Here is a 16902-nt window from a genome sequence, read left to right as displayed (position 1 = left end):
AAGTGAAACATCGAAAAAATGTAGCAAATCAAAGTAAAGTTACCAAATATAACAACAAGAACTATTTTCATGTTATTTTATCTCTGTCATCAGCTATGTCGGCTTATTCTTCCTGGACATTGTAACATTTACCTAACTTTTGACAAAAACATAAATCAGTGCAAGGAAGACACTGATCCTTGCAAACACATGCTGTCCCTGCTGCTTGGCACGCTTGGTTCCGATTACACGAACGAATTAGATCTTGTAGAACGTCTGATGCCATTTGTCCCTCAAAGAAAACTGACTATAACTTGCGCAGTTTTCCAACCAAAAGCACATGGGGAGCCATTGTTATTTTGGGTTGGTTAAATTTGTCAAAATGGAGCAAGTTGTATGACACAATTACTAGACAATTCAAGTGGCAAGACATATCCCTCTCTGCATATCATTCTACGAATTACCCACAACATATCTGGAGTCTTGCCGATTAGATCCTCTGCTAGTGTTTAAAAGTTCAAGTGCAATTTGACATCGCGACGGTTCGCCTCTTATTTTTGGTTTTGTATGGGTCAGCGAGGATACTTTTTCGTCAAAGAGTAATGATTTGTCCGGTTTCCGTTCAAACAGTTGTCTGATACTAAATCCGAGTGTAGAACTGAATTTTAGAATATAGCACGCGCAATCGAGTGAAATGTGTTTTTACCGTCAATCGTTTCGGCATTGATGTCAATAATGTCCACACCTTCTTGGAATAAGGAACCTCAATTAGCCATACAGAATGAGACATAACAACCACCTTGTGTATTTTTGTTATTTCAGCATTCGCTACACTAGTCAAAAACCTCCGAACCTCGTCATACTTGACATAGAAACCATGTGCATTAAAATATTCAATCACAGACTTTGATCCGAGCTCATGCATGAGCGGATCCAGCCATTTTAAAAAGTGGATTCCTTTACTTATATAAACATTTTCCATTTTTTGTCTTACTATTGAGGCTGCTTCATAAAGTACATGCATATCGGTTTGTTCATTGGTTTTAGTGGAGCTACATTAACTTAAGTAGGCTTTTATCTCAAGCATTTCTAATTCTGTTTACATATTATTTGCTGCTTTAACAGCAACTTCAATGGAAATATCGCTATTAAATACAATGCTATATTTAACTTGTCCTTGTTGAGCAAAATATACAATGGCATCCCCGTAGTGCTTCTCAAGTTGAGCCTTAAGTTTAGAGTAATTACAGTATGTCTTACTTACTCTATCAGGTAAAAAAGACTGGTACATTGTCAAAAGTAATGACAATACCAGAGACCTTTTGTCACAAATAAGGTCTCTATCTATAATTTCAACTACTCTTTCAAATGCCAAATCATACGCAGATTTATCAGTGGAGTTTCGTCTATATGCCTAGTATGTGGTCAGACATGCTGCGTGATACACTGCATTATTGAGCAAATTATCTTGCTCTTTTCGATGAATCATTTCAGCGTCGCATGCTCTAACAGCAGCATCTTTAAGATTGACTAACCTTTCAGCGGATGAAATTGTGTGTAAAGTTTTCACCCTTTTATGAGACATTTTTTTGCAAATAATACACTTTGGTGTATTGTGATCAATATTTTCAGGCACCAAAGAATAAGTTACATCGGAATTAATTATATATGGTGTTTCCTTTTTCAGCTGAAGAACATTATCCTGCTTTTTAATTCTGCTTACTTGTGTAGCTTTTATAACAAGACCTATGATACCTAAAATACGGGTAATTCACTTGCTGTTTCATTGCATAATTCATTCAAATCACTGGGCAAGTAATCACGTCTCTTTGCTGCAGCATTTGTCACACTTTTTCGTCCAGATTATGTTGGTGCTATTAAAGTTTCTTCAACAACAGAATCGCAGATTATACATTTGTCAACACCAACAACCACACTTCTTTTTTTTTTTTTGGCATCTGGCGGGACCATTTTTAACGAGACTGTTAAATTGTCCATTTGATTGAATAAAAAACAAATCAAAGACACCTGACAACCAAACAAACCCTACAGTGATATTAATTTTCCCAGTTGAATTCAACAAAAACGAATAAACAACAAGACCAAACAATATAAATTAATCACAAGGCTTCGGCAATTGTGAAATAAAAAAGAAATATGCTTGAAAATGACTACGAATGACTTTCGATAATTCGCTGAATATGGGACTTTAACTAGAAACCACAACAATGTCGGTAAATCTGTGACAAATATTCGGACTTGAAATCTGGATAAAAAGCCGATATTTAGCCTAATATCTATCTTATTAGGATTTAATTTCAAAATGTAAATCGGGTCGATTTAAGTATTATAAGGCGGCTTTACTGTTGATGCTTTAAAATACACATATACTGCATTTGCAAATAATGCTAGATGAAAAACGATGATTTTTCAGTGTTATTTTCATCTGTTTTCAGATGCAGTGTACTTTACATGTAGAACTATTTGGAAATACCCTGATATAGTATGAAGTTCAAGAAGAACTGTATTTACCAATTTCGTTCACAAATTATTTTCATAACGGGTTTGTTATGAAATTTGTCTACCGAATCAGTAGTGGGGTATTCGATGCAAATAGGGTAACGTCAGTTAAGGCTATTTTTAACGTCATTTTTACCACATTTAATATTTACGACAAACATTTTTCTAACGCTGAATAATCGATAGACAATTCAAGACCTTAAAATTCCATCAGGTATTTAGGTTATTTAAAATCGTTAACTAAGCGGTTTTTTCAACTTTCGCCACTCCACTATATTTCTTTCAAATGTTTACCTAATGTCAATTTTTGGATGAAATTCATGGACCAATGGTTTAACATGTTTTAAATTATGTGATTCGAAGGTGTAAAAAAGAGACATTTATAAATGAACTATTATATGATATATGCATAATTACTAAACATGACTCATCAATTCATACAAACAAATAGCACATAGACTGGTGTCATTTGTTGAACAGGAACTGTCTTCAGCACCTGATCTCATTCCCTGGTTAAAGTTTCGCAACTTATATATTAAGCGATTTTGTTTGAGGTGTTTGAGCTTTTGAATTCGTCATTTAATACGGGACTTTGCAATTAGAATTTTCCTTGCAGCTCGGTATTGTTGTTATTAAGGCTAACGTAATAGCTACTTTTGATGTCTAATCATGGTTTTTTTAATATATGTGTTTTGAATGCCTAAGTATCTTGTTTATTTTTATGCCCCATTTATGGGCATTATGTTTTCTGGTCTGTTCGTCCGTCCGTCCGTCTGTCCCGATTCAGGTCAAAGTGTTTGGTCGAGGTAGTTTTTGATAAAGTTTAAGTCCAATCAACTTGAAACTTAGTACACATGTTCCCTATGATATGATCTTTCTAATTTAAATGCCAAATTACAGATTTCCCCCCATTTACACGGTCCACTTAACATAGAAAATGATAGTGCAGTTGGGGCATCCGTATACCGGGGACACCTTCTTGTTTTTTATCATATAAAACAATAATATATTTCCATTGCAGACTTCAAAAGACTTTTTTAAGAATTCATTTAGGATTTACCGCTCCTCATTACATTTTAAAAGAGGGACGAAAGATACCAGAGGGACAGTCAAACTCATAAATCGAAAATAAGCTGACAACGCCATGGCTAAAAATGAAAGGACAAACAGACACACAATAGCACACATGACACAACATAGAAAACTAAAGAATAAACAACACGAACCCCACCAAAAACTAGGGGTTATCTCAGGTGCTCCGGAAGGGTATGCAGATCCTGCTTCACATGTGGGATCCGTCGTGTTGCTTATGATATAACAAATCCGGTAAATCGTCCAATTCGGTGGGTCACATTTATGAAAGGAAAGGGGATTGTAGTTACGACGTAAGGAACACATTCGATATCATTTGTGAAACGGTTAAGGTTAGTGGTAAGGACGTCAAAGCAGTTAAAAGCATTTACATTTTGTCATAAAGCTTTTTAACTGTTTCTCTATTTATACATCCTCGGCTTTCAAATATTTGGTTTTGAGCGTTCCTGATGAAGGTAAATCCAGAAAAGCGCTTTGGATGCATAAAATTATTAAACGTGTTCTTTTCAGTTTTTTACAGCACTGGCTCGATACCTCTTATTGTGGACTATCAGTCCCCGAGGGTATCACCAGTTCAGTAGTCAGTACTTCGAAGCTGACATGATTTATAACAAACCTTTCTATAATTGTCCGTTGATAAATTTTGAAATTATAAAGAAACTAAGGTTTCAACTCCCTCGTGCAAAGTTGATCTTGGATGGATTTCGCTTTTTTATGTATTTTTTGTCATATAGATTTTTCACTGTTTCGGTACTTATACATCCTCGGCTTTCAAATATGTGGTTTACACGTTCCTGATGAAGGTAAATCCATAAAAAGCACTTTGGACGCATACAATTATTAAACATGTTGTTTTCATTTTCTTTATTAGATATTCTTTTGACATTTCCTGACCAAAATTTTGCGTCTTAAGAATTTCTGTTTACAAGGAATATGATATATTTAAGTCATCACTACTAACTTTGAAATGATATTGTATTATACTTTGGTTTACTATTATGGAATTTCCGTCACGGTCTTCGATGACGTTTTAGTTTTCATTATCACAATACTCTCCTACAAATTCTTTGATAATGACTTGAAATTGAATTTCATTCGCAATTTAGTAACACTACGAGTAAAAACTAGTGTAGCAAGACCTGCTCTCGAATCCTAAGGACCTGAATTCATTTCCAGGTTTTGATGGGGTTTCTGTTGCTTAGTTTTTGAATTTGTTGTTATTGTTTGATATGGAATGATTAAACATATCGTCATATTGTTGACTGTTTTATTGGAATTGTGGGTTTTGATTATCTGAATGTCTAAGTCAGGGATAACACCAGATAATGAGCAAATCATGATAAAGAAGACGAATAGACACTTTTTGAGTTGGCTAAGACCGTGAGGTCGTTAAAACAAATCAGGATACATTACAATGTTTCATCTATCTACAAACATCAAAGTGTTGCTAAGCATTTGTTTTACCTCCACGACATTAAAGCACAGATAGACATAGTCAAAATTATTGTACATACTCATACGACAAATACAAGAGGGAAAACCGGAAAATATTTGACGTTAAAATATGAAGAACTTGGTTCGTTTTTATATTTCTTTACTCCCGGACGAAATAAGAGTCCTTACAAACAGTATAACATTGCTTGGTATACCAAATGCACCACTTTACCCCGTTCCGATATTGAATTATATATTAATTTTTTGTATCAGAAATCAAAACCGGCCTTCAGATATCTCTTATCAAGAATAAACAAAAACCGGGTTTCACAATAACTGTGAAAGGTACCTACTCTAGACTGAATTGTCCCTTTGCCGATCCTAGTTGCTCCCATAGAACAGTAAAGGGTGGTGACCTAGATACATTACGTATTTGATAAACGTTTGATTTTGTCAGTTTTTATGTACTTCCTATCTTTTTAACATCGTCTAAATTCGGTTTTATTTGTTATACGTTATATTTCATATAAAATGAATACAAACATGCATTTTCAATATCGTGACGGTGGTCACATAAAGAGGAGGAAAATGTTCGATAGCATTAAATGCTTTGCATTAATAAACCTTTTTCAATATGAAAACAATTACACATTTGGGATTTTATAGACAAAAGCTGAATCAAAAGACTCAAGATCCCCATCACTACTGAAATCATATGACACCATCATCAGTCCTGATTCTTTGTTTATATCTATTGAACTAGGAAAATTGATTCCGTCGTGTTCGGATAGTATTGCACTACTTCTTTTGCCGTCGGGTGATAATACCATGATACTGTTGTTACTAGCAGAAGCTATATAAACGAATCCATTCCTGTCTAATGTTAGTCCCGTAGCTCCATCAATCTCATGGTGTGTAAATGTCCAAATATGTTCTCCATTATTTTTGTAGCAGCTTACTTTGCTTTCATTATTTATTTCAAGGATACCATAGATGTTCCCTTTGAATAATGCAACATTGCTTGCTCTCAATTCTTGTAAGATTGTACAGCACATGTCATTCAAATTTATTAAGGTACTCTTCTGATCACTGCTGACGACCATCCTGTTATCATCTACTCCTACTCCATCACAGTTATGAGAAAGTCTAACTATTTTGATAATTCTATTCTTTTCTATATCAACCAGTGCGATCTTTTTTGCTGACCCTAAGGCTACTGCCACTACATTTGTTCTAGCATAACAGGCATCCAACGGACAATCTCTGAATGTATGTATTTTTCTCACAAAGCAGACGTTGTTACTGAACAGTAGTAGTTCCTTATTATCCAGTATTATGAATGTATCATCAGGTAATACTACGCAAGCCTTAATGAGTAAAGGAAATATACCTTTTGGAATCGTCATTGCATACATCCAAAATGGCCTAATTTGTTCAACATCAGGAATGTTTGGAACTAATTGTTGCGCTTGATCCTTTCTTATGGTCTTAACTTGTAGAGTAGAAGGGCTTATACTAATAGCAATATCCCCAAACGACTTAACATCTTGCAAAATAGATTGAAGATCAGATGAAATGCTCATATTCAAATTCTTTTCACTTAAATCATCTCCTTGTTCCAAATCATCGAAGTAATTGACTACACGTGATGACGATTTTTCGATTTCAATCAAACAAATGTATATTTGTAAATCTGTTGCATTTTGTATCAAATCATTTAATTTGCTCTGTATTTGGTCTATCTGACTTACTCGAAGTTCCATTTGTTGTACTGAAGTGTTCATGTTCGATTGCAGCTTTGAATATTTAGACTCCAATTCATCAAGTAGTGTCTGCTCTAATTGATTTAGGTACTTATCGATCGACTTCCTCATGTACCGGATTTCCTCAACTGCTTTAGTTTTTTTGAATATTATTTGTACTTATCCTTGTTTTAAGGTATTTAACTGATTTTATTAAGTTTTCCTTTACATCATTCAAATCTGTTTCAAGGTTTTCAACTGAGGCAGATGATTTAAATTGCTTTATAATATCTGACAGCGGTTTCATGTCCTGACATTTCTTGTGTTTATCAGTGACACACTGGACACAGCAAGGACATGCATGGAAAGAACAGTAAAGTTGAAACATCTCCTTGTGATCTCTGCACTGACTACTTAATTTTTTTATGAATGTAGGTAACTCATCATAATCCGCAGTCAGGATTGTTGTATGGTTCTTGGAAGGTTTAAGCCTTCTATGAGGTTTTTCACAGTCTTCACACAAAAATAATTCACATTCTGTGCACCACGTAACTGCTGTTTTCGATATTTGATCATCATTGCAAATTGTACATAAGTGCCTGAACGAGGAAGCCATTATTATTTTCTTTACTTCTGAAATCAACAAAACATTTTCTATCAGAAATAATACCATATTGTATGTGACTGTAAAATGATTACAACCATGAATTGATGTTGTGTGTTCCGAAACGTTATACATCATATGCATATTTACAACTATAAAATTGAAACCTGCGAAATAATAAGAATTGAATATACACATTTAAAATGTCAGATTTTGTGATATACAAAAAGTATAGAAATAGCGCTTTTACTGTTTGATTTCATCTAAATATCACAGTGAAATCATGCTTCCGCGCTTCAAACAAAATGTGTGTCGGTCACCTCATAAAGTTATAAAAAAATATTTGAATATAAATGTATTAGAACATGTTACAGAGGATAACACTCCTAAGATGACATTTAACAAGAAATGACAAGCCAGATGAGTTAAATATTGAAATCAATATGTTGTGCAGATCTGATAACTGTGATGTTTGGATAATGCAGTTCAGACTATAATTGATTTTTTGGCTCAACAATGCAGTTCTAAATACCAATCATAGTTTGGTTCTATATAGCAGTTTATGTTGCTAATGAAGTTTTGGTTCTAAAAAATACTTTTCCAAGACATGTAATTATGATGTGCTTTCTGCTGATCTGATGGTGTGCTCTAATGTTATGGTGTTGTACCACTATCGAAGGTTAGGGAGGGGATTGAGTGCTAAAACATGAATAACATGTCTAACCCATGTAAAATTATCTGTGTCTTTCTAACTATAGTTACTGTTACCTGTAATCCACTGGTCGTAATTGTTTGCAGTCTGTCTTAAATGTTGTCTGTATATTGTTAAGTATAAATCTGAGAATTTGTTAACCTTTTAAATTATTTCACACCATATTAACCAGGATATTATATGGTATCTTATCCTGTATGAGATTGAACATGGTTAACAACCAATTGTTGGCACTCAAACATTAACCTTGTTTCTTCTCCATTGATGTGCAACACACATATCAAAGGACAAGGTACGATAAGCATCAGAGAACGGCCCCAAAATTCGTTCTAATTAAAAGTGACGTGCAATGAATACAATACTTTATTTTTCAAGTTTAAAACCTATATTTTTGTAAACATCAATAGATTTGTCAATTTCCGCTGATATTATTCATGCTTTCTTGCTGTAAACTCCCCAAGATTCGCGAAAACGGCAGGAAATTGGCAGTTTTCAAACTTTTTTCTGCATTTTAAACTATGAGCGTACCTACGACCCACGTTCATATTTATAGCTGATATTCCTTGAATATAAATTTTGATGCAGTTCAAATAACTTAGTGGGCCGTAGGCACGCTCATATTTAAAAAATCAGAAAAATTGAAATAAAAACGTCGTTGTTTCCTATCACCGGAACACAATAAAATCATTGGTTTTTTTTTAATGTTTCTATAATAAGACCATCAATAATATTAATGTAAACGTATTTGGAAGGGGGGGGTCAAAAACGCCCCTTGTCGTTCCTTGTCCTTTAACCCTTTCTTGATAAAGATAACTTTTATTTTGAGTCAGTCGAATTAAATTTTAGAAAGTATCCATCTTTAAAGCAAATACTCACTTTAAAATATCAATTATGTGGTCATTTTTATAAATTTCCGGTTTACAAAAGTATACATTTTTGAAATGATAAGGATTTTCTTATTCCTGGCATAAATTACCAAAGCCATATTTGGCGCAACCTTTTGAAGTTTTATGTCCTTAATGCTCTTCAACTTTGTTCTTGTTTGGCTTTATAACTATTTTGATCTGAGCGTCACTGACGAGTCTTATGTTGACGAAAGGCTCGTCTGTTGTATTGAATTATAAGCCTGGTTCCTTTGAAAACTATATATTAACCCGATAAGCATTTAAGGAGGCTCGCGGGTAAAAGATTTTCAAAAAAAATTAAACATTTATTTTTCATAACAATTTTTTTTAATCACCTTAAGTAGTTGTTACTTTATCATATGGTACAAAAATCATTCCAAAAAATCAATTGGTGTTGGCCCCAGGTGACTTTTGAAATGTAGATAGCATTGAAAAAGCTCCAAATTATCTCCCTTTGGTGCAAAAATCCCATTTTTTGGCATTAAAATTGAAATATCTTTTTTAACTCATCGGTGACCTATATTTTTTTATTGCTGTTTTCCAATAAGCTGTACATAAACTAAATAATTGTAAAATTTAAGCAATTTCTGTAATTTAGTTCTTTTTTTATTTCGATATTACCACTACTTCTCCTATTAGTTCAACAGAAAAAAGGACATTAACAAAAATGTATGCTTCTTTCGAAGGCAGATTGTGAGCGTAAATGAACGGTGACCCCATTTTTTTATTTCATTTTTCTATTAAGTATAAAATAAAGTTCATTCATAGAAAAATATAGCGAATTCTTATATTAAATAAATAATAGTATATATATATTGGCTTTAATGCTTCAAATAAAATTATGCAGATTTACTAAAAAATCATTTTACATCAATGACCTGACATGCTGGATCACCTCAGCAAATTAACTGATTTTCATTCCTTTGATATGTTAAAACTATCAATAAGTTTAGTATATTTCCATGGACAATTCAGATAATAAACCAAGATAGAATAAGGAACTTAAGTTTTAGAAATTTCTTACATATGTTCCTTTGACTAGAACCAGTCTTCCTTTTATCATTATCTATGTAACAAAAATTGTTTCTTTACCATTACGGGATAAGAAGTGATGCGGTACACTGAAAAGTATTCACATTAGATATCTTGTCAGAATGACCAAGCATAATATCAAAGGGACGGGTTTAAATTGGTTACCGCAAATTTGTTCAGAAGTTTAAACCTCAAGAAAGTCATTTCCATAGAAAAATTTACATATTGTGTTAGCTGTATTCAGAGCAATATGACAAAAGATAAATCAGACATGTGAAAATTTATCAAATTAGTACAAACAAAAATTGAAACAAATATGTTGTTTTAAAAATAAACAAATGTTGGTATATATTTGATAGACATATAAAATGCAACATTTGATTTTCAATACTTATATTTTGTTTAGGAATTTAAAACAATAATATTATAATTTTAGATATGTTTTTTGTTGGTAAGTTTATTTCATCTATATTTCATTTTCCAGAAAGAGCACTCTGAAAAAAACTGCTTTATAAACCTTTACTCAATTGAAGTCAAATATGTCAGTGATTGATAATAAATGGTGCGATTTTTTTCGTTGATGAAGCTTGAGGTTGTTTTTAATAACATATCAAATAAAATCCCTTCTTCAAAAGTGCTACAATTATACACTTTATTCACTAAAATAATTCAAAATTGGTTATTTTGAAATTCATCAGATGTAGTCATGATTACTTGCCATTGTAATCATTAATTTTATCAAAATAAAATCACAAAAATACTGAATTCCGAGAACATTCAAAACGGAAAGTTCCCAATCAAATAGCAAACATAAAAAACTCAAACACATCAAACACATCAAAAGAATTTATAACAATTGTCATATTTCTGACTTGGTACAGGCATTCTCTTATGACTAAAAAGGAGGATTGAACCTGGTTTTATAGCTAGCTGAACCTCACACTTGTATCTGTAAAAAGTTACTATAGAAAATGGTGTAATGATTAATTTGATTTAATCCTATAATCCGCAAAATAATTATTATTAACTCAATTACATTGTAAGTTATGACTCATGTAGACCATGTTTGTTTGCAAATTGGATCAAAGGATAAAAAAATTAGTGTGGTCAAGATTGATTGGATTTGGCACAGTAGTTTCAGATAAAGCTAGGTTCACACTGCCGATCAGATCAACTCGGTGATCCCGATCGTCCAAATTTCCGCGACCAAGCTCAACCAAATTCTTGATCGGGCCTGTTAACGACTTCTTCCCGACCGCCATCCAACTGTACACGATCTTAACTCGACCATTCACGATCTTAACTCAACCATTCACGACTCCTTACGGACTCCATAACGACTCCATCCCGACAACAAAATGAATACTTATTCGATAATTCCGATCAATTCACGATCTTTACACGATCTGTACTCGACTAGCTAGATCAAATCAATTATACACGATCTCAGTCTGATCTCGACCAGTCCAGATCACGCTGATCGGATATGAGTCATAGGGGTAATCGGGAATTGGTCGGGTATGCACAATTTTAGTATAAAAACGACCGAAATATTTATTCCCCGCCGCTTCGAAGTGGGCATTAATTAAGTGTTACTCATTGTCCGTCTGTACGTACGTCGTCACACTATTAGTTTCCGATCTCTAATTTTATTTTGCCTCAACCAAATTTTATGAAACGCCGTCTATACAATGCTTATTACCATGAAACACAGTTCAAATAGGTGTTCTTGAGTAATGACCCTTTATAATGTTATACATGCTAGCTGGGGCATTATCAGTGTCACATGGACACGTTCTCCGTTTATTTAAAAATTGAGACAGGAAATGGAGAATGTGTCAAAGCGACAACAACCCAACTATAGAGCAGTCAACTGCCGAAGTCCATCAATGGGTCTTCAATGTAGCGAGAAACTCCCGCACCCGGAGGCGTTGTTTGGTTATATTCAGTAGAAGGTCCGAGAAAATCATACATTTAAAATATCTACATAGAAATAAAGCAGCTGGATTTGTGGGCAAGGTTAAGAGCTTAGAGAGACAGGTTTAATATCTGTAATGGAGCTAGAAAAGTGCATTAAAGACGAACAAGAAGGTGTAGATAGCAACGGGCGCCGAGAAATCTAGGTGAGACAGCGACTGACACGACGACCACTGTGTGGGCAGTATGAGAGACGTGCACTAACTCAACAAAGAGGAACCAAATGCTTATAAAAACTTCCTCATAGTGAACACTGATATGTAATGGTAGTTTTATTGCTCTTTTATTTTTAAATGACACCACAAAATGATATTTGTCACTGGATTAGTAGTTATGTTAGTTAGCAATATACATAAACTTTACCATCCCCTTTTCCTTGCTTTCTTACAAATAAAGCGTACCGTTTGTGTCATATATGTTCATAAGTATGTAATCAGTATTTTTCATAGATTTGATATCCAATAGTAGAATGGTTAAAGATATTTATTTTCTTTTTTCTTTAGGGCAACAACCTGCATGTATTTGCCAAAAAAATATTGCAAAAAGAGGGCAATGATGTCACATCTTTCCCAAAAATTTTACCATAGTAGAATTTCCATCCCCTTGAGTGATACCTTTTCTGAAACTGTTTACAACTTTACATATATCTATCAAGAGATGAAGAGTGCATTTCTTTCTAACCAAAGTTTGGTGAACATTGTGTGCCGTTTGTTATAGTTTGTTAAACGTTATAGAAGTAGAAACAAATGCATCGTTTAATCAAAGTTTGCTGACCCCGTTTGGACTGTCAAAAACGCATGCACATTTTAATGTTATTTGAACTTATTACGCGGGGAAAATGGCCTCCGTAGAAGATGTTATAGACACAGAAGACATCGCTCCTCTATGCATATTTAATTTTATTGGCAGTTCTTCATCTTAATCCGATGAATGTATAAAGATAAGGATGATAAAGCCTTTTTCCTTTTTTAAAAAGAGAGGTATGTTCTTGTTTTTCATAATTCAAAATATTGTGTAAAATTACTCAAATTTTCTTACTGTTATTTTAACGAAAGAAAGGAGAGTAATACCTAAATTTGAGTAATTTCAGACATTGTGTTGAGTTATGACAAGCAAGAATGAAAAACAAATTGACTGTAAGGTGACCGATAGTTGTTATTAATAATTTCTGTGGTTTTTTTGGTGTTCTGTAAAGAGCTATCTCATTAGTAATTGTACCACATCTTCTTCGTTTATACTACAAACATTTCTGGACAAACAAAAATACGGACAGACTAAACAAAAGATAGTCCACAAAGCAGGTAAAATATAATATTGATGTTCTTATAAACAAACTTTGAAAGATAACTTAGACAGTCATCAGCAGTCTAATAATAAATGTGATTGCACAATTACTTTCATATTTGAAAAACCCTTCCGGAACACCTGAGTTTATTCTAGGTTTTGTTGGGTTACGTGTTGCTATTTTTTTTTTTAGATTTCTATGTTATGTGGATTGCTGTTTTTCTTCTCGTCGGTTTCGTTTTTCGCTATGGCTGTTTCAGTTTGTTTTCGACCTTTGAGTTTGATTGTTCCTTTGGCGTCTTGTGCCTCTCGTTTACAATCGTACCTCTCCTTGCAAAAGTAAGGACACATACTGTACATGGAGGAGTTATTGTAAAGTTAAAAATGATGATGCCAATAACTCTGTGCGGAAGCAGAATTATGAGAGTTAATCAGATCTACACACACTTTTAAAGAATTGTGTAGCAGTCATGTGTTCTCGTGTATGGCCGAGAAAAGATCGAAGAGTGTTCGAATGTGGTCGCGAAGTATCGGGTATTGGTCGAGTTGGTCTGAAATAAAATAAATATAGAAGTCGCAGTGATCTGGAAGCGATCGGGCATTGGTCGAGTTAACCTGATAATGATCGGACATAAGTCGAGCAAAGGTTGAAATGATCGAGTACTGATCGGTAAAATTTTTGCATTCCGACCAAACTCGATCTTTTCACGATCCTTTCCCGATCATTTCGACCGCTACTCAAAGGATTCTCGATCTCTTCTCGAGTGACTTGCTTCTCGATCCTTACTCGAATGTTTTTGACATTTCAAAATCTCTGGTAGAAAGTCAGATCGATGAAGAGCAAGATAGACTTTCCCGAATATTCTTGTCGATTGAGTCAGACAAGAATCCCGATCACGTAATTTGTCTTGATCGGGCTTGATCGAGTTGATCTGATCGGCAGTGTGAACATTGTTTAGACAATTTATTATATAAAAAAAACAATATGATAGGTGTTGAATTCGTTATCACTTTGAGAGTATTCTAACGATTTCGGCAATGCATCTTAATTGAAGATCTTGTATTTGTGGTCATTATTTTCTGATTATAGTTCTATTCTATCTATCATAAATTTCAAAATATTATTAAAAAATGTCAAATTTGACATTTAAGGACACCAACTCCGATAATAACATGAATAAGTCGACTGACCGTTCTGAAGTAAATGGTCATCAGGTATATCTCAACAGTTTGAACCTGTCTGTCACTATCATATTTTCTCTATTCGTAGCGTTATTAATTATAACAGAAAATAATGCATTTTATCCCTAATCCTATGTTCTATTAGGCCATGTGAGTCATGCTTGTTTGCAAGCTAAGTCATCAATCGCTTTTAAAACAGACAACACTTGATAACCTTATGATAACTGTGATTAAGGCAGGTTAAAGGAGTAGGTCCGGAAAGGGCCGATTTTGGCCTCAAATTTCAGGTTCGTCTAACGAAAGATTTTAGACACTTTTTAAACCCTCAAGTGTCTATTTCAATTGATTCGATTAGTTTATGTGACAGATTTCAACTGATGTATTCATTAAAAACGCTCCGATTCAAGCTTAGATATGAAAAATCTATCAAATATGCAAAAAAAACGTCACTTTTCAGATGTTTTTTGTCAAAAATGAAAGTGGCCGCATCCGTGTCATCCTCAACCCTTATATATGTTATGTAGTATCATCAAATACAACTTACATTTCAATATAATGAATGAACACGAATGCGGCCACTAAAATCTAACTAAAATGCTAAAATTGTGAAGATTTCAGTAATTTAGCATAACTGCATGATGCTAGTACCCGAAATATGTGCATTTTATTCTCAAAAACAGTCCATATTTATGTAGCAGAAACATTCTACTTTCCAATAAAAAGCTAAAAGATAACATTTTCACAATTTTGTAAAACTGCTATATTTTGGGGCCAAAAAGGGGTCTTACTGAACCTACTCCTTTGGTTGACTTGTTTCAGTGGATAATATTTCTCAAAGTAAACGACGATGACGGACAATGGAAGCCCAATGACGAGAAAAGCTCAAATGTCCTTTTGGAAAGGTGACATAAAATGTACAGATCCGTTCCCACCTAATCAATACTTAAATGTGCAGTTTTCAATATGCTTTCAGGCTAGGAAATATGTCATCAATACACATTACGCTGCACCTCATATCATTTTCAATGTGTGTTATTTATTAAAAAAATTCTTCAATACTCAAATTTTAGTAGGTTTTACACTTTTCTTATTTTGATCACTATCTTTTTAGAATCCATACCTGTAACATAAATAACATGGCAAAATTAGTCGATTACCAACGCGTCTCTGTAAACTTTGTTTCGACCTTGTTTTTAGAATGATTTTTTTAATACTTTTTTGGACTCTTTGCTAGAGTATTATTTGAACATACTTACCACAAGCTTTAATACAGAAACGAATTCGTACAGGGAAGTAAAATGTCCAATATCTCGGTTATAAACATAGGATCATTGATTTTTATTTAAATGCACTCACAACAAATAAAACTATACAAATAGCTGTGACAAAGCATGAATACCCACAAATATTTATTAACTGAGATAACTTAATAGATAAGATTTTTTGTCAAATTCGTTATAGTAAGAATTGACTGATGGTTAACGTAGATTTTATCCTTGATGCCCCAAAATAACAGATAGATAATAAGGATTTCGAAGTATTTAGCCACAGCTTTATATGGAATAAAATTATGATCCCCGAGCAAGGACGACGCAGGTATTGTAACCCCTAAGGCATTTTTGTGTGAGGAGGTCACTTAATGTAAATATTAACTTATCATTTTTATTAGTCGGATCCCACTTATGTGATAGATGAATAGAACAAGAGTTGATAAAGTCAAATAATAGTTCAGTTGCGTCAAAAACGGTGATGGCAGTACATAATACAACTTGTCAAATTATCACCCATTCTCTTTTTTAGCTTTGAATTACCACAATTGGATTGAAATTAAAAGACTTCTGAACAAAAGGGATGTTAAGATTCCGTAGCACGGTGGACGAGCGGATTTAAACAGCCCTTTTTATGAGGCGATCTTTTAATGTTAATATGAACTTATCATTTAACTTTTTCAGACTTACAAATAGTCAAATGATTAAGAAAAGCATAGACAAGAAGCACTTGTAAACGCCATTTTCTCCTTGAATGGACGCGTCAAAGTAGTATCCAACTTTTATTATAAATAAACAGTACTCTAATTGATATATTTAGATATCAGTTACAATAAAACTATTACACCAAGAATGTCACGTGTGGAACTTGAAATCATCATTTCGTTAATTTTACGGACGTCATGATCACGATTTCGTTGACTGCTATGGAATATCCGTTTCACAGATGATAGCGGATGTGTTCCTTATGTCGTTACTACAATCCCGTCCCCTTTTCGCGATTGTGACCTACCGAAGAAGACTCATTCGCAGGTTTACAGTTACACGAGCAACACGGCGGTTGCCAAACATGAAACAGGATCTGCTTACCCTTCCGGAGTACCTGAGATTATCACCAGGTTTGTTGTTAGTTTGTTGTCAACTTATTCGTTTTATTATTCTCTAAAGTGCT

The 16902-nt window shown here is 33.8% G+C and overlaps 1 protein-coding gene across 1 annotated transcript; it reads right to left on the bottom strand.

The window, feature by feature from the left end:
* Window positions 1-5524: 5524 nt before the first annotated feature.
* Window positions 5525-15815, bottom strand: LOC139515927 (uncharacterized). The gene is made up of 2 exons (XM_071305693.1): window positions 15720-15815; window positions 5525-7400 (listed from the first exon to the last, which is right to left on the bottom strand). The coding sequence occupies exon 2, from the start codon at window positions 6897-6899 to the stop codon at window positions 5670-5672; it is 1230 nt and encodes a 409-aa protein (XP_071161794.1). The 5' UTR covers window positions 6900-7400; window positions 15720-15815; the 3' UTR covers window positions 5525-5669.
* Window positions 15816-16902: the final 1087 nt, after the last annotated feature.

The sequence above is a fragment of the Mytilus edulis genome, chromosome 3, assembly GCF_963676685.1.
Source record: "Mytilus edulis chromosome 3, xbMytEdul2.2, whole genome shotgun sequence".
NCBI classification, from domain to species: Eukaryota; Metazoa; Mollusca; class Bivalvia; order Mytilida; family Mytilidae; genus Mytilus; species Mytilus edulis.
Note: the sequence above shows the minus strand (reverse complement) of the source record. Positions and strands in the feature narration are given on the sequence as shown.

Excerpts from the sequence above, each read along its gene's own strand:
- LOC139515927 (XM_071305693.1), bottom strand. The coding sequence starts at position 6,899 with ATGAGGAAGTCGATCGATAAGTACCTAAATCAATTAGAGCAGACACTA.